Here is a 24887-nt window from a genome sequence, read left to right as displayed (position 1 = left end):
TAATTTTTATTTAAAATCATTTTTAACACTGCATAAATATTACAATTATATAAAATATTAAAGAGTTTTAAAACAAATCATTTTATAATAAAAATAAGTTTTATTTTCTTATACACTAGTCATTTTCTTATGTATTATATCATACTAGAATTACTGTTCTCTTATTTTACCCTGTGTCTGATTTAAAAGAATTATTGGTAGAAAACAACTCAATGCCACTCAATTTAAAATTCTTTTCTATGATTTTATTAAGAATTATTTGTATGAAAAGTTTTTATATAATGGTTATAATTTTTATTCACACTTTTACAGAATGAGAACTCAAGAATATGGATAAATAAAACTATATAGCTGGTATTGTTTTTACTACTTCCCCTTTTAAACTTAAAGAATAATTTTAAGATGTGAATCTCATTTCTTTATGATATTTCTACTTTTTATTACTAAACCTGATATTTGTTGAATTAAATCGAATCTCAGAAGTAACCAGCCCTGTATATTGTATACTAGATAACAGTAGGAATCAAGAGCATATATACTTACAATAAACTGTTAATAAAGGTGGCTCTACTTCTTTTATTATTATTCCATTAAGTTACTAAGAATCAAAATTTTATGTTCCTGAGTAGATGTGGAGAGCCAATGATTAAAATAATACAGTGAAATATTTCTCTTAAGGAAAGATTATACGTAAATACCTGATTTGGTTTCACTGTCAGCAAACACCAGATTTTAAATATTTTCTCATGGTATTGGAAGGCATATTTCTAAGTGTCTGGTTAGGTACTTACGGAAAGATCTTATATTTTGTTATAGAGATCTGGTTGTCAGAAGTACCCTGGTTACTTTTTAAATTCTTAGATAAGGTACTGGATCAAGCCTTCCTGTTTTGAAAAATATAGGAAAGGATTATGCTAAAATAATATTTTAATCTTTAATGTCGTACATGATTCCTTTTGGTGTATTTCAACAGTTGATCTCTTATGGTTCTCTACTCTGTATAACAATAATTAATTTTATATGTTGATTTCATTTCTGAGCTTTATTTTAGAAAAATTGTTCAGGATTAAGATCATGTCTGTTGTTTTCTGTAGACTGTCCTATGGTGTCTAGTACTACACTTTGCAAGTAATGAATGCTTATATTTTCACTGACCAAAGTTGTTAAGGAGTAAATCTTCCATTTTTAAAGTACATTTTAAGGTTCTCAACTTTACTTTTTTTGTTTCTTGATTATAAGAATAAGGTGTGCTCATGGCGAGAAGTCATCCAATTATACACATAGAAGAAGTTTTATAATAGTTTGTCATTTTTTTTAAGATTACTTGTTTATTTTGAGAGAGACAAAGACAACATCCATAGGGGAAAGGGCAGATGGAGAGAATCCCAAGCAGGCTCTGCACTGTTGGACACAGAGTCCAGCACAGCTCCTACAAATCCTGAGATCGTGAGCTGAAAATCAAGAGTCGGACGCTCAACTGAGTGAGCCACCCAGGCACTCCCGTAGTTTGTCATGTTTAAGGTAGACTGTTTGTAATGTGTTATTGACATGTATAACTATGTGGTCTCTCTTTTTTCCTAGTTACTGGGCCGTTATCAGAACTGCAAATAGCCTATGTATGCAGAGAAACTTTACAGGTACTCCCATTTGCTTATGTGAATAGAAAGGCAGTTCTGGTTTCACAGTTGAAGACTATAAAATGATTATCTGCCCAAAAGAAAAAGAGTAAACCAAATGATTTTTCTGTTAACCTCTCATATTGTAATTCTGTAAGCTTAGTTATTTCTTTCATAAATGAGTCACAAGAAATCATTTAAGCTAATGCTGGTATAAACAGTGGTGACGTCCGGTATTCCATTCTGTTGAGCTTGGCTCTCAGTTGCTGCAAAGCTAAGGAAAGCCACAGATGTAAATCGGTTTTTGTGAATGAATCACCAGACCTCTCAATCGCAACAAGTTGTCTAAGCTTTCCCTTTTAAGATTTATGACAATAAAAGGAATCTCTTTTGCACAAGACATGAGGCCTTTTACTATTTCTCCCAAAATGACAATAAATTAGCAAACCATACCCAAAATGTTATCTGGAATTCCTAGTTCTATGTGATATTAATAACTATCATTGATGGCAGAATCCCATTTTATAGGTTTGATCAACATTGTTATAAGCAGAAGTTTCTTCTTTATTTCAGAGTCTGTGAACGTTTTTAATGTTAGATTGTGACTCTTTGAGAAAAGTATAGAGGATGCAGCATTTGTCCCACGATCTGTTTATTTTATAGTGCCTTGAAAGACTACTCATTTAGAATATTAGCAAGTAGTAATTTTATTTATACCTTTTAAGGCATTTAAATTAGGAATTAAGTAGTGATTACATTTTTTGGTAATTTATGACTCATAATTGTTAATCGAAGCTTCTATCTCTACATTTCCTAGATTGTGTAATTTGTTTAGAAATGAAATTGGTGTTCTATATGTTTTTCTCCCATATTTTAGAAACTGGGAGATTGACTTAAGAGAAAACCCTAGTCATTTCTAAGTGTTGGTTTCCCATGCTTTAGAAGGCATATCATGTCAAATCTGAATGTTTAAGATATAAAATATATGAAAGTAAATTTGTCCAATGTATATATTTCTGTAACGTTCCCATAACATAGAAATCTACTTTTTTGTGTTCACATAAAATATAAAACTAATCAGACACTCATAGCAAAGAATAGTTGACAGATTATTTTTCTTTGTAATTTCCAAAGTTCATTGCTTTTTAAGTAAAGGATAGAGTACTAAATGGAAGTAAAAGAAAAAACAAAAACAAAACCTTGAGTTTGCATTCTGACCCTGGTATATGAACATAATCTACTTTATGGTTCTAATTCCCCACATATAAAATGAGGCGTTGGTACGGATGCCCTCCAAGATTAGTTATAATTTTAAAATTCTGTTTGCCGACAAACTTCCACATTAGGTGTCTGCTGACAGATAAATGGACAAGGTGTAGTGTATACTTACAGTGGAATATTATTCAGTCATAAAAAAGAAAGAAATCCTGTTGTTTGTGACAACATATTTGAACCTGGAGGACATTGTACTAAGTGAAGCAAGCCAGGAACATAAAGACAAATATGCGTAAGTCACTTACATGTAGAATCTAAAATAGTTGAACTCTTAGATGCAGAGAGTGAAATGATGGTTACCAGAGATTGGGGGCCAGGAGGTAGAGATGAGGAGATGTTGGTCAGAGTATAAAATTACTGTCATGTAGATTGACTGATTACTAACGTATAGCATGACAACTACAATTAATAATACTGTATTGAATATTGGAAATATGTTAAGAGACTAAATTTCAGGTGGTGCTCTTATTATAAAAAAACATAGTAGCTGTGAGGAGATATGTTAACTAGCTAGCTTAATTCAAATAATTAATAATTTAATTATTAGTGAATACATAATTTCACTATGTATATGTGTATCAAATCATGTATGCCTTAATACATAAAAAGTTTTATTAAAAATTTTTTTAAAAAATAAGGCAGAGATTGTCAGAATGGAAAAAAAAACCCAACTAGATGCTGCCTGTAAGAAATGTACTTTTATAAAAACACAAATAGGTAAGGAAAAAAAGAAAAGAAAAAGATATGTCATACTATTGAAAAGAAAGCTGAAGTGGCCATATTAATACCAGACAAAGTAGACTTCAGACAAAGACCTTTCTAAGGCCACTTCATAAAAAGTAGAACAACCCTAAATGTTTAAGCCCCTGATAACACAGCTTCAAATAAAATGCGCAAAAACTGATAGAACTGCCAGGAAAATAGACAAATGCACAGTTATAGTCAATTATACCCCCTCTCACAATAATTTTTAAGTGCAAATAGATAGAGGGGTGCTTGGGTGGCTCAGTCGGTTAAGCGTCCAACTTCGGCTCAGGTCATGATCTCACCAGTTGGCGGGTTCGAGCCCCGTGTCGAGCTCTGTGCTGACAGCTAGCTCAGAGCCTGGAGCCTGTCTTTGGATTCTGTGTCTCCCTCTCTCTCTGACCTTTCCCTGCTCATGCTGTCTCTCTCAAAAAAAAAAAAATAAAAACATTTTTAAAAATGAGCAAATAGGTAGAAAATCAATAAAGATGCAGAAGACATGAACAATGCAACCAAACAGCTTGACCTTACTGACATTTTAGTCTGACAGTGATGTGATACATATGCTTTTCAAGTGAGCATAAAGCATTTACCAAGGTAGACCATATTTGGGGCCATAAAATACATTTCAATACATTGTATAGGATTTAAGTCACACAAAATGTATTCTCTGACCACATTGCAATTAAATTAACAATCAAAAGAAATATTTCATCTCCAAATGTGTGGAAACTAAATAAAGCACTAATCTAAATTAAGTAACCCATAAGTCAAAGAATTCAGAAGAGAAACTAAAATATACTTTGAACGAAGTGAAATGAAAACACAACATCAAAATTTGGGGTGTTACTAAGGCAATTCTTAGAAGGCAGTTTATAATACTGAACATCTATATTAGGAAGAAGAAGGGTCTGAAATCAGTATCTTCAGCGTCCAACTTAAAATTTTTTTAAATGAGCAAATTAAATTCAAAGTAGGCAAAGAAAGGAAATAATAAAGATCAGAGTGGAAATCTGAACTAGAAAGCAGAAAAATCAATAAAACCCAAATCTGATCCTTTGAGAGGATCACTAAAATTTATAAACTTCTAAGAGAAAACACACATTACTAGTATTAGGACAAAATACAAACATCCTACAACAGAATCTATAAATTTTGAAAGAATAACAAGGATATTCAGTTTCCAGAGAATATTATGAATAACTTTCTATCAGTAAAGTCTACAACTTGGAAAAAATGAACAATTTCCTTGACGGAAATCACCTGAATAATTCTGTATATGTTCCCACAAAAAAAACTCCCAAGTCAGATGATGTGGATAGATAAATTCTACCAGACATTAAAGGAAGAAATAATGCCAAGTGTACACAAACTCTTCTAGAAAATTGAAGAGTAGAAGGTGCCTGGGTGGCTCAGTTGGTTGAGCGTCCGACTTTGACCCAGGTCATGATCTCACAGTTTGTAGGTTCAAGCCCCCCATTGGGATCTGTGCTGACAGCTCAGAGCCTGGACCCTGCTTCAGATTCTGTGTCTCCCTCTCTCTCTGCCCTTCCCTCGCTTGTGTCCTGTCTCTCAAAAATGAATAAATGTTAAAATTTTAAAAAGAAAGAAAATTGAAATATAGAGAATACTTCCCAAATCTTTTTATGGACCAGCATTGCTCCAAAACCAAAACTAGGTAATACTGCAAGAGAACAAAACTACAGACTAATAATATCCTTCGTAAACACAGATGCAAAATTTTAAAAGATAAAAGGTTAGCAGAGGTAATCCAATAATATACATAAAAAGATAATACATCATCAAGTGAGGTTTATCCTAGAATGCAATTGTGATTTAATATTCAAAATCATTTCAAGTAATTAACCATAGTAGCAAACAAAATGAGAAAACCACATGATCATCTTAAATAGACACAGAAAAAACATTTGGCAAAATCCAGCATTTGTTCCTGATAAAGATTCTGAGCATATGAGGAATAGAAAGGAATTTGTTCAACCTGATAAAACACCTATGAAAAACCTACAACTAAATCATACTTAATGGTAAAGGACTATATGCTTTCCTACCAAGGTCAAACAGAGCAAGGATGTCAGCTTTCATTACTTCTTTTCAACATTGTTTTAGAGGTTTCAGCTACTGTAATAAGAAAAAAAGGAAATAAAAGACATCCAGATTAGAAAGTAAGAAGTAAAACTGTTTTTATTCACAGACCACATAATCATGTGTGTAAAAAATGGAATAGAATCTACAAAGTAGCTTCTAGGATTAACAAGTGAGGCTAGAAAGCTTGCAGGATTCAAGATCTACCAGATCAATTGGTTTTTTATATACTAACAACAGTCAGAACTTTAAAAAATACTATTATAATAATAATAACAAAAATGACATTCTTAAGGGAATGTATGTGCCAAAAGATACATAAACCACTGCATATTGAAAACTATGAAACTGCTAAGAAAAATTAAAGAAGACCTAAGTAAATGGAAAACTAGAACATATTCATGGATCGAAAGGTTCACAATAGTTAAGATGTCAGTTCTCCCCAAGTTGACCTATAGATTCAATGCAGTCCTGGGGCTCCTGGGTGGCTTAGTCAGTTGAGCATCCAACTCTTGATTTCCACTCAGATCATGATCCCAGGGGTGTGGGATCAAGCCCTTGGAACCTGCTTAAAATTCTCTATTTGTCCCGATGTCCCCCTCCCCTGCTCGTGCTCTCCCTCTCTCTCTAAAATAAAAATTAAAAATAAAAATAATGGACTTATGAAACTATACTAATCAAAACATAGTGGTATAAGGTGCAAGAGTAAATAAGTAGCTCAGTGGAACAGAAGGACCAGAAATAAATCATATATGGATGGCTGATTTTTACCAAAGTTGAAAAGACAAATCTGTGAAGAAAGGATAGGCTTTTCTGTAAATGGCATTGTAATAATTGGACATCCATCTATCAAGAAATGAACCTTAAGCCATACTTCATATGTATGTAAAAACCCGAAAGTAGTTATAAATATAAAACATAGAACTAGAACTTCTAGAAGGAAACAGGAGAGAATTTTGCAGTCTTGGGTTAAGCAAAGCATTTTTAGACATAACACAAAAAGTATGATCCATAAAGGGAAAACTTGGTAAATTAGACATTATCAAGGTAAAAAACTTCCATTTTTCTAGAGATAATATTAAAGAGAATGAAAAGAGAAACTGCAGACTAGAAGATACTTGTAAAGTATATCTGATCAAGAACTTGTATCCAGAGTCCATAAAGAACTCTCAAAATTCAGTAATAAAAAAAATAAGAGCTAATAAACAAATGGACAAAATTTTTGAACAGATACTTCACCAGAGAATGGCCAAAGTTGAAAAGACTGACCTTAAGAAGGTTGATGAGACTGTGGATTAACTGGAACTCTCATACACTGCTGGTTCCAATATAAAATGATACAACTGCTTTGGAAAAACAGTTTGGCAGTTGCCTAAAAGCTTAAATTTGTTAGCACCATCCACTTCAGCCATTACACTCCTAGGTATTTACCTGGAAGGAAAAAGTCCTACGAGTACTTGTATATGAATTTTAAGAGCAACTTTATAATAGCCCCCAAAATTTTAAACAACCCAACCATCCAAATATCTATTAACAGATGGGTGTGTAAACAAATTCTGGTATATCTGTTCAAGGGCATACCCTTCAAAATAAAGAAGAATGAACTACTGATATACACAGTAACAAGGAATCTCAAATTAATTATTGTGAATGAAAGAGATCAGACAAAAAAGAATATAATGTATAATTCGGTTTATGTAAAACTCTAGAAAATTTAAATCTGTAGTGATAGGACGGAGATCGGTATTTGTGTGTAGGAAGTGACTTTGGGGAGTGATGGGTATGTTCATTAGCTTAATTGTGGTGATGGTGTTATAGTAAAATATTTCTGGTTTTTATCAGAAAGTGAATTTGAAATCTTAAAGTACAGTAAACATTGATTAATAAAAAGAACTCTTCTAGGTTTTCTCCCCCCAGAAAAAGACATTTAGTTTTTCTTACTCAGTGAGAATTTAAATAGAAAATGTAAGCATTAAGTTTTCAGCTTTGCTAATGCATACTTTTTTTTTTTTTTTAACTCCAGGGTCTTGCCTATTTGCATACTAAAGGCAAAATGCATAGAGATATCAAAGTAAGTTCATTTAATATGCTTAAATAGATAATTTTTTGGAAGGAATTTTATGATGCTAATTTAATAGTATTTATATTTTTGTTTTAGGGTGCAAATATTTTATTGACAGATCATGGGGATGTAAAATTAGGTATGTTACTTCAACTTTCTTAAATTTTTTTCCTTAAAATTTTAAATGAGAATTAACAGTATACAAGTTTAATACTCATATCAAGAGCCACAGTAATGTTCATGTTTTGATCCTGTAGTTTTATTCCTGAGACTCTGTTTAAAGAACTTAATTCTAAAAAAATTCTAAAATTCTAAAAAAATCTGTGTTCATAGGAATATTGATTATAAATTGTTTATCATAGAAAAAAGTACAGACATAGGACTAGCAATAGAAAAACTGTTTAACTGTAATAAATCCACTTATGGAACATTATTTAGTCGTTAAGGAGAATAAGAGTAGAATCCCTGAGGTGTTACTTAAATGACAAAAATGAACTATACTTGTATTCAGTTTTTTATAACTATGTGTAACAATAATAAAAAAGTTTATATAGAGAAAAAGCCTTTTTTTAATAGTACCAAAATACTACTTAGTTGTGTTAGAATAAAAGGCATCCAAGTGGGTGGTTTATCTTTTTACCTTTTTTTCCTTAACTTCAGTAGGCTTGTAGTGAATTTTTTTTATTAAACTTTGTTCCTTATAAAGTATGTTGAAGTACCAAAAAATGATTTTCCTTTAATGAGTATGTTATAAACCAAGCAAGAAAAGATTTAGGTATTCAATTTATATATATTTCCCTGGCATTACTATCTGAATTATTAATAATGCCATGCCTAATGGTGAAATTTAGAAATGTTACTGACTTTATTGAAAGACTAAAATTTTTGCCAATTTTTTTCCCTACTAGCTGACTTTGGTGTGGCTGCAAAAATAACAGCTACCATTGCAAAGAGAAAATCTTTCATTGGCACTCCTTACTGGTAAGATACTATTATGATTGGATTTTGTGCATTTTCATTTCTTCAAAGTTAGTGATCTGTTCTGCATTGATACTTAGTAACACAAGTGATAATACAAGTCTGGAGATTTGCATGCTCCTTGATACCATCATACTTCTGATCGGGAACTTTGATACTCACTTTTATTGTTCACCTTTCCTGAGTTAAAGTGCTAATAATTCCTTTTGTCTCTGGGATTTTGTATTAAGAGGACTCATAGGTATGCGATTTTTCAGAAGAAAGGCTTTTATTATAATCTGTTGTCATTTTGTTACCCTTTTTTTGGTATTCTATTTTAATCAAGGATTTCACTTTCTGGTTGTTAAAATTCATGCATCCTACCATTAGTCTTTATCAGCCACCTTCCTTTTAATGCATCTTACCAAGTACTGACAAAATGGTCTTTCTAAAATGCTGCTTTCAACAATCAAGACAGAGAAGTGAAATATAATTTTAAAAACCTAGTAATAAACCTTAATATGGAAAATAATTTAGTGAATATTATAAAAGATGACATTTAAAGTTTGTGAGAAAGCTTGGATATTTTTAAATATATAGTGTTTCAATAATATATTATTTGGAAAGAAATTTTTTTAAATGTTTTTTATTTCTGAGAGAGAGAGAGAAACAGTGACAGTGTGAGCAGGGGAGGGTCAGAGAGAGAGGGAGGTACAGAATCCGAAATAGGCTTCAAGCTCTGAGCTGGCTGTCAGCACAGAGCCCAGCGTGGAGCTCGAACCCATGAACCGTGAGATGGTGACCTGAGCCAAAGTCGTACACTTAACTGACTGAGCCACCCAGGCAATCCTATTTGGAAAGAAATTTAAAGTCACTCCATACCTCATACCTAATGCCAAAATAAATTACATATGGAAATAGTTAAATATAAAAGTGAAACCAAAAGAACTATCAGTGACTATGAGCTTTAAGAGTTAGATAAGCTTTTCTTGGCATAAAAGCATAAGACATTAAAGGGGAAAAGTGATAGATTTAACTGCATGAAAATTTAAAATGTCTCTGTATCCACCAGCTTGAACAAAAGTGAAAAGCAAATAACAAATCAGGAAACATGTATGACAAACTACATTTTAATATCTTTAATGTATAAGTTCTTAATAAAAAGTCTTTCATTAGAAGTAGAGTCATTAAAGTAATAGAAGCAGAGTTATTAAAGTAATAGGGGCAGAGTTATTAAAGTAATACATAGAAGATGTCATAAAGTATGAAAAATGTTCCCCCTAATGATGACCAGTAATGTAAATTAAATAAATAACACCAATATTTTCTTTCAAGTTGGAAAATATTTGGAATCATGGGTAAAACTAACACTATCACTAAATATTTGACAATGAAAGTGGAAATTGGTAGAATAATTTTGAAGGTAATTTGGCAATAATGTTTCCCCAGAAGCCTGTAACTGTGCTTAGTTAAGTCTTTAGTCTTAATTCTGCTTGTAGTAATTTATCAGAGAGGCACACGAATTATTATATGAAGAGCTTTGTTACAGTACTTTAAAGATTGAAGGAAAAGTATGCACACACATGCAAGAGGAATTAGTTAAGGAAATTATGTATGTTTATGCAAATCAGTGGAATAAATTATTGGTATTAAAAATCCTGTTGTAGGGGCATTGAGTGGCTCAGTTAGTTAAGCATCTGACTCTTGATCTCAGCTCAGGTCATGATCTCATGGTTCCTCAATTCAAGCACTGCATCAGGCTCAGCACTGACAGTGCAGAGCCTGCTTGGGATTCTCTCTCTCCGTCTCCTTCTGCTCCTACCCCACTCACACACTCTCTCTTACAATAAACAAAAACAATTTTTTTTTTAAATCCTATTGTAAAAGATGAATGGTCAATGGATAGGCTCATGATACACTGTTATTCAAAAAAAAGTAAGATTAGGAGCACCTGGGTCTGACTCTTGATTTCAGCTCAGGTAATGATCTGGCAGTTTGTGAAATCTAGCCCCATGTCATGGGGCCTGCTTGGGACTCTCTCTCTCCTCCCTCTCTGTGTCTTCTTTGCTTATGTATGCATGTACTCTCTCTCTTGTCTCTGTCTCTCTCTTAAACTTTGAAAAAAGAAACAATAAAAGTAGTATAATCTAATATGTTACAGAAGATAATGTGTGTGTAAATAAAACTTATGGATGTAAATATGTGAAACAATGACTTTCTTTGGGTGGGATAATGTTTAACATGTTTTCTTCCATATATTCCAAATTGTCTTTGTGAACACATAACAATTTTAACAACAGGGAACAAAACCACAATAAATATCACCTAAATAAAAGTTTATAAGAAAACATGACTAAGTTAGAATACCTGTAGAATTTCCTTCATCACATGCCTGTTTCCTTCCTCAGTCTCTTTCTGTGACTATACTCCCCTGTGAACAGTATTCTCTAGTCAAAATTTGTTTTTGTACCTGACTATACCAGGTATTATTACCTCCCTAGTATGTTTGTCTTCTTTGTTTATCTTAAGTCCTGCCCTGTCTTGGGAAAGCCTTTATCTCTTCTTCTATTCTGAATGACCGCCTTGCTGGATAAAGAATTCTTGACTGCATATTTTTCCTATTTAGCACATTGAATATTTCCTGCAACTCTCTTCTGACCTGACAAGTTTCAGTGGACAGGTCTGCTACTACCCTTATGTGTTACCCTTATAGGTTAAGGCCCATTTGTCCCTAGCTGCTTTAAGAATTCTCTCCTTACCTTGTATTTTGCCAGTTTCACTATGATATGTCGTGGTGTTGACAAGTTTTTAGTGATTCTGAAGAGAATTCTCTGTGCCTCTTGAACTTGGATGCCTTGTTTTCTTCCTCAGATTAGGGAAATTCTCAACTATAATTTGTTCAAATAAACCTTCTGCCCTTTTCTCTCTTCTTCTGGAACTCCTTTGTTACAGATACTATTCCGTTTTATTGAATCAACTTAGCTCTCTAATTCTCCCCTGTGATCTAGTAATTTCCTTTCCCTCTTTTTTTTCAGCTTCATCATCTTCCATAATTTTATCTTCTGTTTCACCTATTCTCTCCTCTGCTTCTTCCATTGTCACTGTCACAGCATCTAGTTTATTTTGCATATCATTTATAGCATTTCTTAATTCATCATGACTATTTCTTAGGTCTTTGATCTCTGCAACAATAGATCTCTCCTGTCTTCTGTGCTTTTTTTTTCAAGCCCAGCTATTACTGTTATGACTGTTATTCTAAATTCTTGTTCAGATATATTGTTTATATCTGTTTTGAGCAATTCTCTGGCTGTCCTTTCTTCCTGGGTTTTTTTTTTTTTTTTAAGGAGAATTCTTCCTTTTTGTCATTTTGGCTAGTTTTCTGTCTTTAGATGTTTTAATAGCTTGTTATGTGTCCTGCACCTGTGAGTACTACCATATTAAAAAGGGGTCATACACTGTGCAGGGCCTGGCACTTCAGAAAGTGTTTTTGGAGTATATTGCATGCACTGTATTGTTGCATATTTGGCTACTCTGTCCCACTGGTCAGTCCTCTACAAAGCTCCTACTTACTCATAGTGATGGATTGTTTGGACTTTCACCAAGTGTGCTTTGATTTGTTTGTTGAAGTAACTCTGTAAAAAAGGAAAGGGCAGGGAACCCGATCCCATACAAAGAGAAAAATGAAAGGAGCAAAAAAAAAAAAAAAAAAAAGGACCAAGCATTGAATCAAAGAAACTATAAGGCTTAATCCAGAGAGAGAGAAAGAAAAGTAAAGAAGAAGAAGACATAGAATAGATAAAAGAAAATAGAGTAAAAAGGAAAGAAAAAAATATATATGTAATAAAAATTAACTAAAAATGAAATCAGAAATTATGAGCCTGATTCCAAAGGGAAAAAAAGGAGAGAGTAGAAACAAAAAGAAGAGAAAAGAGAAGAGAAGAAAAAAAGAGAAACAGACTAACACACAAAAATGCAGGACATTTGTCTGTTGGTGCCTAGGACTGGTGACAGTGCTGGTCAGGAGGTCTGGTTCCTTCAGGGTCAGTTCCCTTCCAGTACAAAAACAGTTGTAGGCACATAGGGGTAGGGTTTGGTGTAATTAGTCCCACCTCCAGTGGGTGGAGGCCACTGTGCTGTTACCTGAAGCCCCACCCTGTTGATGATAGAGAGAAAAATGGCACACCCCAATCTCTCCCTCCTCCATCCGAGTGTCTAAAGCTATGCTGTTCAAGAAGCCCTCACAGAATAATGTGGGAATCGGCTTATCCAGCTCCACAGTCTCCCGGGCCTCTTAGGCGCTCAGCTGGGATTCAAAACCCAATGTCTTAAAAGACCCTGCACCTCCCCTCCCCTGGGATCCTGTTCTGGTGTACTACAATTCCACAGCCTTTCTGTTTTTCCCTCCCTCTTGTCTCTCCACAGAAGTCGTTCCCTCCCCTCCCCTCCCCTCTGTGCCTACGCTGTTTTATCAACCTCAGTTCACATGCATGCACCTCTGTCCTGCCCAGTTAGTTGTCTCCCTCCATCTGTGGAGATCTTTCTGTCACTCCCAAGATTGATTTTCTGGGTATTCCAAGTGTTCTGACCTCAGTACACCTGTGTTTGAGGGACAAGGGAAATCTCGTTCCTCTACTTCTCTGCCATCTACTACTCTCCCTCAGGTCCTGCCCTGTCTTAAATATGTCACACGCTCTGCCTTTCTTCAGCCGTGGTAGACTGATCACATCTCTGCCTTCCACTGAGCCAGGAAGTGCAACACTCCCGGTCAACTTGGTGCTCCAGTTGTCCACCACTGATGGATTCTAGTGGGCAGAAGAGATGAAATGTATTTACTCTCTCTGGGTTTCGGCTCAACTTTCTTCTGTGAGACTTGCCTTTAGTCATTTTGTTCCATAGTAGTGATCATTTTCTTCTCTTTACTCCTATATCCATTTTTATGTATTTAGTATTTGTGTTAGCAGGTACATCTACATATTGGAATTGTTAGTATACGTACTTTATATTCCTAACCACCTTTAGGTTGAGAGACATTGTGTTCTATAACTTTGTAATCCATAAACATATAAAAACAGCTTCTGTGTGGATATTTAGTATAAATATAAATTAATTTTAAAATAGTAAACATTAAAAAAAGAATATTTCTCCTTGGTAATATCTACACTTTATAACATCAGATGCCATCATTATATACAACAATCCCAAACAGGTAACTCCAGCTCAGCCACTGAGTTGACCTTTAATCTTAAGTATGTTCACAGTTGTTTGATAATAGCTCTACTTCCATATCCACAAGCATTTTATACTCAAATCAGTCTCTTCAGTCAACCCCTTTCATTCAGTCCCCTCTGCCACTGCCTTTGAAAAGTCCTTTATCATTTTTCCCTTGTATTTTTGAAATAGTCTTCCAACTCATTCACCTGACTCCGGTTTTACCTTCTCTCATACTGTCCTTCTTTTTGCCATGAGTTTCAGATAAGTTTATCTCCAAAATTAAATCTTTTATTTTCACAATAAAGTCTAAACTGCATTTTATATTGAGTAGGACATTCATTATCTAGCTCTTACTTATGAGGTTCATTTTGCGAATACTTTTTAAATCCTCTCAAATTCTCTGTGGTGAATGACCAATTTTCTAAAATTTCCTGTTCATCCCAGGCAGATACTTTAATAAAATAAATTAGAAATGAATTACTAAAAAGTGATCATGTATTTGGACAAGAGTTAATATTCTCAATTCCTGTACTTATCACAGACTCCTAACAAGCAGTTCGTGGCTCCGTACTGAGATCCTACACTGAGTAGTGTCGTCCCCTTGTCCCGTCACCTGTCCAGGTGCTCCAGGCTGTTGTCCTGTCTCCCTATGTTTGCACTTGTTTCCTCTGATTAAAATGTTGAGGCCCCTTTCCCACCTCACCTCCCTGCTGATTCATTCTCACATCTCCCCTTCTTTGGGAACATTTCTGACCTTCATGAGGATTTAGGTATTCCTTTTTTCCCCATATTATATGACAACATTCACAAAACAGAAACTAAAGTAAGACAGTAAGTTTTCCTCAGAGCACCAGTCTTCAGAGAAGATGGAAGATTTTTAAATAATGAATTTTAAAAGAGTATATCTTTATATATGTGGTCTTTATTAAGTCTTTCGTAATAAATCTCTTTCAGCCTCTTTCCCTCTAGAAGTTTAATGAATGTAACAGAAGAGAGCAGGTTTCATATCACTTTAAAAAATAAAAATATATTCACTGATTCCTTCTAGGATGGCCCCAGAAGTTGCAGCAGTAGAAAAGAATGGCGGCTACAACCAACTCTGTGATATCTGGGCAGTAGGGATAACAGCAATTGAACTTGGAGAACTTCAGCCACCTATGTTTGATCTCCATCCAATGAGGTGTTCTCACTATTTACAATTATGTGATTATTAATAAAGTCTTTGGGAAGAATGAAGTATTGATAACTTGGTATTCCCAGCTCATTTTCAAGTATGTTGAAATAGTAAAGGTATTGTAAGGGACTTAGGGGTAATCAATTGCATCCAGTACCTACTCTCTCTTATTGTTTTCCTAAGACAGCATGGAGTGAATCATCTGTATTTGAAGCTATTCCATAAAGCAAATCTCCCTTAATAATCATACTAGATACAGTAGTTATCATTTATAGTTTTTTTTTTAAGTCTTTACATTCTTCCATCAATTGTTTCTTTTTCTGTTCTAAGTGGAATTATAAGCAAATGATAGGATGTAGGTGAGATTTTTTTTTTTCTCTTTCTGATTTTGTTTATTTTGTCTAGGGATAATGAAGAGATAGCTATGCTTAGTGTAATTATTATTTACATTTTCAGGTATATTATCTCTCAAAAAATATTTGAAGGCCTTTGAAAGGGTTTTTATAGTTTGAAGTAAAAGATGAATTAGGCTAAAATTTAAGCTTTTAAAATAAGCAGTATAAAGTTGAAAAAAATCAACAGAGTGCAGAAAGTTCTAACATGATAGACAGTGGATTAGTATGTATTAGTACATATGTATATATACATAAGGAATTCATTTAGAGACTCTATAGGCATACAACTACAGGTTGTATGCTAATGTTAGAGTAATATATATCTTTGTGTTATAGAGTGTATTTAATTACTATATATACTTATGCCTAAGATGTAATGCTAGTTATATATGCTAACAGTATAGTGATAAAATTCTTCTGATATTTGGTAGCTTTGCCTTATGAATAAGAGCTTGTTTGAATATTAAGTATCTATAGGCTATCTAAACTATAAAAAATTTAATTTCCAGGGGCTCCTGGCTGGCTCAGTTTGTAGAGCATGGAACTCTTAATCTCAGGGCTGTGCATTTGAGCCCCATGTTGGGTGTAGAGATTACATACATACATACATGTGTACATAAAACTACATTATCAGAAAACTTTAAAAATAAATAAAATTTTAAATTAATTTCTATGTTCCATACCAGTATTCATCAGTGCCTGTATATGTAGTAATTTATAAGTGGATTACAGAATATTCATTCTGATTATTAGAAGAAGTAATCAGAGTAGTCCAGTATTGCCCTTTAACTGAAATTTTTATTCCAGGGCCCTCTTCTTAATGTCAAAAAGTAATTTTCAGCCTCCAAAACTAAAGGACAAAACAAAATGGTAAGTTAATGAATATATAGATTTCTAGAACTTTACAGGAGATAGGTTCAGTTCTCTTATAAATGATGAAACTAAATTGCAGCAATGTGGATGGAACTGGAAAGTATTATGCTAAGTGAAATAAGTCAGAGAAAAACAGATATGATATGTTTTCATTCATACGTGGAACTTGAAAAACTTAACAGAAGACCATGGAGAAAGGGAAGGGGAAAAAATAGTTACAAACGGAGGGAGGCAAACCATAGGAGACTCTTAAATACAGAGAACAAACTGAGGGTTGAAGAGAGGGAAGAGAGGGAAAAATGGGTGATGGGCATTAAGGAGGGTACTTGTTGGGATGAGCACTGGGTGTCGTATGTAAGTGATGAACCACAGGAATCTACCCCTAAAACCAAGAGTACACTGTACACACTGTATGTTAGCCAATTTGACAATAAATTATATTTTTTAAAAAATGGTGAAACTGAAGTCCAGATCCCTTAAGTAGTTTACTTGCAGTTACATATCTGATTTACTTGCAGAGCTGTGTCAAGGATCTGAGTTATATTCTTGACAGTTGCAGTTGCTTAGGAACTTAGAGTAACAAGGAATAGGAACAAGCCCATGTCAGTCCAAAAGATTTTTATAATCTACTGCCCTGGTAAATCTCTGATCATTTTCTTAGTGTTTTGGAAGCTTGGTTAAGAAGTATGGCAAGGAAAGAATTGGAAATGGATATATTAAAATTTTGGAGATCTATATTTTTGCCTTGTGTTCCATTACTTAATTATATGTTGACTTTTATGGAAGGTGATACGAAAACGTTTCCCAGATACCATGACACTTAATCGCTGTTGATTTTTTTTTACCTTCCTTACCTAATATTCAAAATGTTATCACTTATTTTCATCCTAATCTGTTCTTTCTTTAAGTAAGGCAGTTTGCCTCTTCTTAAAGTCCAATAGGATATCTTCAGTTGGGTGATAGAAATTGAAAATTATTTTTCTAGTAATGTATTCCCATACATTTAATAAAAGAAACCGTGCAAGTAAAAGTTTCCAATCTTCATCTAGATCTTCTGGTGTGGGAGGTACATGAGTTCCCCAAATTATGTATGTATATTCTTCTAGGGAGATAGTCCATATCTTGTTTCATATTCTGAGAGATCTATCTCCAAAACAGGTTCTAAACTACTGTTTGATGTTTTATTGTCCTGTCTGTGTAAAGTATTACTTAGGAGCCAGAATATTCTGGAGATGATTCCAGAAGTGAAAGGAAAATCACACTGGTGATAAAGGATTTTATATCCTGCTGTGGCTACGTTCTTTTGTGTTGCTTTGGGTTTGTTCCTAATTCTTGTTACCCTGAGTTTCTAAGCAGTTGGAACTGGAGGGCTTTATGGCAGAAACAGCTGGATATTCATCCAGTAATGAATGACTACCAGCTGTTATGGCTAAATTCACTCTCAGATTCTAGAGCAGTCATTGCCATTGTAGTACATTTGCCAATCTCAGGTACTCTGACTCTGTGTTGTCTCTGCCACAAGCCACCAAATGTAATGCAGTGATTTGATTTCTCCACAAGAGAGCTGCTGTGTGGATGCCCTGTTCCTAAGAAATTCAATGACCTTATAATGATTTAAATAATCTTTTACATTACTGACTCTACCTCCATGCCATTCTTCTGGTATAGGAAAACATTTATATATTAGATAAATTAAGCAGTGAGAAAAAGCCATTTTGATTCCTAAGTGGCACCTAGAATAAATACAAGATTATAAATACAGTAGTACTCATTTCTAGTGTTTTTTAGAGGTTGTATTACTATTTTTTTAACTAATTTCATTTCACTTAATAGATGAAACTGACACCTGTTTTCAGGGAGTATACTGTGCTTTAGGTTTTGTTTTTTGGCTTATGTAGACTTAAGAGGCCTAAGAGAAAAATCAGTGTTTCAAACTTTCTAACTGCTTATAAGGTAGTTTTATTTAGTAACACCAAAAGACTAATATTAGTGAAATATTTTTGTACATGTCTCTTTTTATTTGAAGGTCATCAACATTCCATAATTTTGTCAAAATAGCACTAACCAAAAACCCCAAAAAAAGACCAACTGCTGAAAGACTTCTGACTGTAAGTCATTGAAATTATAGGGGAGTTTTCTGTAGTCATGCAGTAAGTAGGCATATCACTTGAACAAAAGTATTTAAGATTTTTAATATAAAAATTTACTGATCTCTTACTGCAGGGGTCAGCAAACTTTCTGGGAAGAGCCACATAGTAAATGTCTTGGGCTTTGGGGTCATACAGTCTCTGTTGCAACTACTCAGTTTTGCCATTGAAGCACAAAAGCTACCATAGGCAGTACACTTGAATAGGCGTGGCTTTAATACTCAGAAAGTTTTATTTATAAAAAGAGGCAGTGCCCCAGGTTTTCCCTATGGGCTTTAGTTTGCCAACCCCTGCCTTAGAGAAAACCCTTAAAAATGTTGCTATCATCTAAAATTAATTGCCTTTTTTGGTTTTTTATGTGAATTTATAGAATGCTCTGTATATGTATTTGTAAAATATTTTTAGAAAAAGTGCATGATTACAACAATCTAAGGAAACTTTATTTAAATGTCAAAATTTAATTGTATGTCTTTATATTTACATAACGTTACTGAATTAAATGTATGCAAATATGGAATACCCATGCTTTTTTCTTATTATGATATGGACTGTACCATGGTATTCATTTGCATATATATTACTATAGTGACATGAGTAATGAATATCAGTTGTTACAGTCAGGGTTGTAAATTTATAACCTAATATAGATAACTTAGAAAAATGATTCATGTTGGGGTGCCTGGCTGGCTCAGAGAGTTAGAGCATGTGACTCAATCTCAGGGTCATAAGTTCAGGCCCTATGTTGGGCATGGAACCTACTTAAAATTAAAAGAAAAATGATTCATGTCATAAACTTCACAAGGGTGGTCTAGTTTCATAATATATAATTATGGTTTCTCTGATTAATATTTTTACTAATACATTCTCTGTATTAGTAGGCTTCTATATGCTTCTCTTTGATAGTTACTGAATGAAAAAGTACAAATAATGTTTCCTCAAACCATGATGTAAAAGCATACTCATGAAGTTTTGTTTTGTTTTGTTTTGTTTTGTTTTGACTTAGCATACGTTTGTAGGGCAGCCAGGTCTTTCTAGGGCCCTCGCAGTTGAACTGCTGGACAAAGTGAATAATCCAGACAACCATGCACATTACACTGAAGGAGATGATGATGACTTTGAGGTAAAGGGATTTGCAGTCTGATATTTGAAAATAAGTGTTTAATATGGTCTTAAGAGTTTGCTTTCTAATTTACTCTTTTTTAAGTTAGTTACAACAGATTTAGCTACAAAGATTAATTAATGTAAATTAATGTAAATTAATGCAATGTAAACTAAACTTATCCTGCATATGATTACCAGGTAATACTTAAAAAAAAGATTGTGGTATAACATACATAACTGGTTGACATTTATTCTGAAAAGAACTAGGATTACTAATCTATTTAAAACAATTCCTATCATTTTGTTTTCATAGTTGGTTTGCCCAAAGCTGAGAGGTAGCTAAGAATACAATTAGATCATTTTCCCCTCCCAGAAACCTGGGAGTGCTTTCCCTTCTCCCTAGACCTCAGATTCTGTAGTAGGAGCTTGATCTTTCTCTAAAGAGAAAGGACATCTATTTCTAAGGAAATAAAAGGTGTTAGGAACATTGCTTTGGACCAAGAGCACAAAAGTTTAGCCAAAGCACATGCACATATTATTTGTCACGGAACAGACTCTCTTGAAATCTAATTGGCCATTTTTTAGTTTCTCTATTATACAGATTATTAACAGAATGTAAATAATTTTTAAAAAGTTGAGATTCCCATAGAAATTTTATCCTTTCCAATAATTGTTCAAGACTATTATATATCATTACATGTAAAGCTCTTCCTATATTTTTCTTCTCTGAAAATATTGTAAAATCTTTTTGAATATATTATATTAAACATCAAAACTTGTAAATCAGGAATGAGGGACTTCCTGCCCATTGGCAGGTACCTACTATGTTTGTATAAAACACAGCTGAACTTTTCCACTAGTGTCTCCTCCTCTCCTTTTAGGATTTCTTTTTTATGTGTTTGTGTCCTCATTTCTCTTCATGCCTTTATTTCCTTTTATATCTCTATCTTCACTTCTGGCAAGACTATAGGACCAACTTTTTGTGTTATTTGTTGAAGGAAATGTTTTACTTGATGTTCTTAAGTTTTGAATTACTGTTTAAGTATCATAACTACTAATACTCATTGGGGAGTCATTGTGTACCAAATTCTTAGGCTAGATAATTTTTATGTTAACTCATCTACTCAAAGCAGTTTACAACAGATTCTGTTACTGTCTGCATTTTATAAATGAGGAAATAATGGAGAAAGAATAGAAGTAATTTGCCCAAGATCATATGGCTAGTAGGTAGTGGAACCAGCACTTGGATCCAAGGAAAACTGAATCCAAAGCCTATTGTTTTGTTAATATGCCACCATTTCTATGTATGTATTTAATAGAAATAGTCATTAAATAATCTTTGAAAACTAATCTTTAAAAACTGATCATCACCTCATGTTAGCATAGTCTTGTCTTGTAGTAGGTATCTAATGAATATTTTGTTGAGTGTTAAATGAACTTTAACTGAAAATATTGAATAAACTCACTATTCATAGATTGTTTTTACTTAAAATCATCATTTGCAGACTTGTAATAATGAGATTTTAATCCCTTCAAAGTTAAAAATTATTAAAATTATTGTAGCTTCAATGTAAAATTGATATTACTTGATTCCCCAATTTGTCTTTCACTGGTTATGTAACTGACCAGATTCTTTTCTTATTCCCCACATTATTTTGCTGGGCTTCCCAGATTCATTCTACATTCTGAGTTCTCTATTTCTGTTTAATGATATTAGCGTATTTTTCAGTTCTTGAAATGCAAAATAGTTTAAAAATTATTAAAATTGTTGTAGCTTAAATGTAGAATTGGTATTCCTTGATTCCCTAATTTGTCTTTCACAAAGTTATTTACATAACAAGACTCCTTTTTATTCCCCACAATATTTTGCTGGGCTTACCAGATCCACTTTACCTTCTGAGTTCTCTGTTTCTATTTAATGTGATATCACTGTACTTTTCAGTTCTTGAAATCCTTGTGCCAGGTAGTTGGGGACACGATGGTATATGAGACTGACACTAATCCTGCCTTGAAAGAACTTATGGTATGGTCTCATAGGACCTCAGAAATACCACAAGTGTGATAACTGTTATGGAACGGAACATATAGTGTGCTATGGAGGCATACTTTAGGGGCAGGAAAGGACCTACTGTGGAAGTGGTATGTAAGTTGAAAATCTGAAGGATAAATTGGAATTAGAGGAAGAGGGCAGGCAGAATTGTTTTGAGCAGAGAGGATAATAGCATGTTGGTAAGCCTGGTGATAAGAGAGAAGATTGTATACCCGAGGAACTAAAGAAAAGTTAGTCTGGTTCAAGCAGAAAACAAGAAACGGGATAGTGGAAGATGAAGTCACAGAGCTAGACACTAGCCATCTCAAACCATGTTAAAATTTTTGGGCTTTATCTAAGGGCAGTAGAAGCCATTAAAGGGTAAGGGAATGACATATAATTATATGGGCATTTTCAAAAGATCTCTATGACCTCAGAATGGTGGTTCCATTTCTGAAAATCTGCTAAGGGGCTGTTGAAGTCATCCGGAATAGAGAGGGTGTTGTTTTAGACTAGGAATGTAACAAGGATGGAGAAAAGCAGACCAGTAAAAGAATTCACTGTGAGAGTTGGGGATTGGATGAAGACATGAGGGTGGGAGGTGAAAAGAGATCACTTCTGGATTTTGATTTGAACAGCTGGGTGGATATAAAAGTGCCACCCCATTTATTAAGGTAGGAACACTAGAGTAAGATCAGACTCGGGAAGAAAGATGAATTCAAGTTTTATATGTAGTAATTTTGATGTTGTATAGACTTCCAAATGGAGAAGTCTCCTAAGAAATTAGATATGTGGTGGTAGCTTGGGGAGAAAAGTTTGGACCATAGATGGAAATTTGGGAGTCACTGAGTATAGAACTAGTTGATACCTGAAGGAGTAAATGTGATCACTCAAGGGAAGCATGTAGAATGAGAAAAGAAGAGGGCCTCAGCACCGTAAGATTTCTCCCCAAATCCTCCGAAAGCCAGTAGGCTAAGAGGAATGGCAAAGATTGATAAAGACCATTAAAAGAAGGAGGGAAGTTTTCAACAAGAATTTTGCCTAGAAGAGAAGTTAAAGAAGTCTTTGGATTTAGGTGGTAGTGCTTGAATACTTTTTTAAAAGGATAATATTAAAATTATAGAGGTGAAGCTAAATTACAGTGGTTTGAAAGAGAAGTATTACAATACATTAATGAAATTTAGTTGTGAATGGACAAAGTAGGCTGAGCAGTAGCTGGAGAAAAATGAGTTGGTGGGGATTTATTTAGTTATTGTTTATGTGGGGAAAGAAAGTTTGAACAGAATTAAATGCTTATGAAAAGGATCCAGTAGATAGAGATAGGAAAGATTCAAGAGAAACAGGATAAGTAGGCAAAGTCTCTGAGAAAGGAGGAGAGACTGGGATCTAGATTGTAATGGGAGACTTGATCTTAGATAATGAAATGTTCTTCTTTTGCATTAGAGAGGATAGTTGAAATTGTTCAAAGTTATCTTCTATTTGGTGATTCCAGTTTTCTTTGTGAAGTAATGGCAAGATCATCTCTTGAAAGTGTGACAGAAACTGGAAAGGTTTGAAGAGTGTGGAGAGAAGGTGTGAAATAGTAATTGAGGAGAATGGTTGGGTTAAATGATTATACTGAAGTGTTTTTGGGGCAAAGTTGAAGCCTCAGATGATATTAATTTTCTGTGTGGTCTGCTGGGTAACTTTCCTCCAGTGGTGATTTGTATCCCCAATGTAAACACAAAGGTTGTTAGTTCAGTTCGTTCAAGGTGTCATTTTTGGCATGCTAAAACGGGGCAGAGGGGCAACGGGAATTTAGGATATTGGCAAGAAATTGCTTGAAATTGTGGACCACCAGATACAAACTAGTTAGGAAGAAAAGTGAAGAGAAGAGAAATGCTGACGGAGAGAAAGAAGGTAATGGGTCAGTGGACTTGGCATTCCAATGTGAACCTGAAGCAATATGATGGGTGTAAATGAGAGTGAGCTTGAAGGCTGAGAAGTTTGGAAGAGGGCATGAATTCAAGTATCAGAGCTGATGGCAAGGTCCAGGGTGTGATCTTATGAATCAAGAGTGCCTTGAAGTCTGAGAGAGTCTTTAGAGATGAGGTCAGAAAACTTAAGTCCCAAACAATGGGCTTTTAAAGTCCCTTTGTATGATGGTGGGTCTTAAAGTAGAGGAAAAAACATGAGCTACTGCCCATCACAGTGATTGAGAGTGAGTCATTAGAGATTTGGTAGGTGGCAGTTGAGCTGAAGGCATAGTTTCAAAGGATCAGGAGCTTATACCAAAGGGTATAAAGTAGCAAGCTTCTGGCTTGATTTACTACAGTATTCTTGCTCAGTCTCCCTGCATCCAGTGTTTCTCCCCCTCCATATCCTCTCACACACTTATCCAATTAAGTCTGACTGACACCCTTGTTGTAAAATCTCCAAAACATTTCTTTGACGAGAAAATAAAATTGAGAGCCGTCTCCTGGCATTCGGAGCCTCTCATGATCTTGCTCACCCCCCAGTCTGTCCAGCTTTGTCATCTCTTCCCTTAATCTTCATTGAAGCCAAATAATAACCAACTCCAATCCCCCTAAATGCTACAATTTCCTTTTCTTCTTGCATCACTTTGTTCATATGCTCTCTGCTGTCTAGAATGCTTCCCACACCGCTGCACATCCAATGCCTACTGTCCTTGAAGCCCAGAGCAGATGACAGCTCTGTCATGAAGAACTGCTATACCCCTTCAGGTGGAAGTCATTTCTTTTTCATCTGGGCATTAGTAGTAATCATCTTAATGAATGGCATTGACCATTTTCTAATCTTAAAAGTATTTGTGTGTCTTAACTTCCTAGACTATAAACTCTTTGAAGATAAGATTTCTGTCTGACTTTCTTTGCATCTTTTCAATATTTCATATCATATAAACATGGAATAAGTGAATAACCTAAAATGTGTTAGTGTTCATTGTATTGTTTATGTTTATCTTATAATTTATTACTAGATAGTCATGTTTGTCAGTAAATGATCATTTAGTTAAAAACTTTGACCTTTTATCATTGAAATTTTTTAAAGTTTCTATATTATGCTTATATTCACAGCCCCATGCAATCATTCGTCATACCATTAGATCTACAAACAGGAATGCCAGAGCTGAACGGACAGCTTCAGAAATAAATTGTATGTGTTTGTTATCCATTTTCCATTGGTGGTCTTGGAGGGTTGAG

The 24887-nt window shown here is 34.2% G+C and overlaps 1 protein-coding gene across 1 annotated transcript in view; it reads left to right on the top strand.

Moving 5' to 3' along the window:
* Nucleotides 1-24887, top strand: part of MAP4K5 (mitogen-activated protein kinase kinase kinase kinase 5) — a 109907-nt gene that overhangs the window by 51478 nt on the left and 33542 nt on the right. The window contains exons 5-13 of the mRNA XM_039217336.1: nt 1582-1637; nt 7762-7809; nt 7897-7939; nt 8709-8781; nt 15017-15148; nt 16345-16407; nt 18437-18518; nt 19561-19677; nt 24762-24840. Of these exons, the coding sequence (XP_039073267.1) occupies nt 1582-1637; nt 7762-7809; nt 7897-7939; nt 8709-8781; nt 15017-15148; nt 16345-16407; nt 18437-18518; nt 19561-19677; nt 24762-24840 (693 nt within the window). The remainder of the gene's footprint in view (nt 1-1581; nt 1638-7761; nt 7810-7896; nt 7940-8708; nt 8782-15016; nt 15149-16344; nt 16408-18436; nt 18519-19560; nt 19678-24761; nt 24841-24887) is intronic.

Source organism: Hyaena hyaena, unplaced genomic scaffold (genome assembly GCF_003009895.1).
Source record: "Hyaena hyaena isolate Hyena2069 unplaced genomic scaffold, ASM300989v1 scaffold_683, whole genome shotgun sequence".
NCBI classification, from domain to species: domain Eukaryota; kingdom Metazoa; phylum Chordata; class Mammalia; order Carnivora; family Hyaenidae; genus Hyaena; species Hyaena hyaena.
The sequence above is the reverse complement of the archived record's forward strand: the minus strand, read 5'-3'. Positions and strand labels throughout refer to the sequence as shown.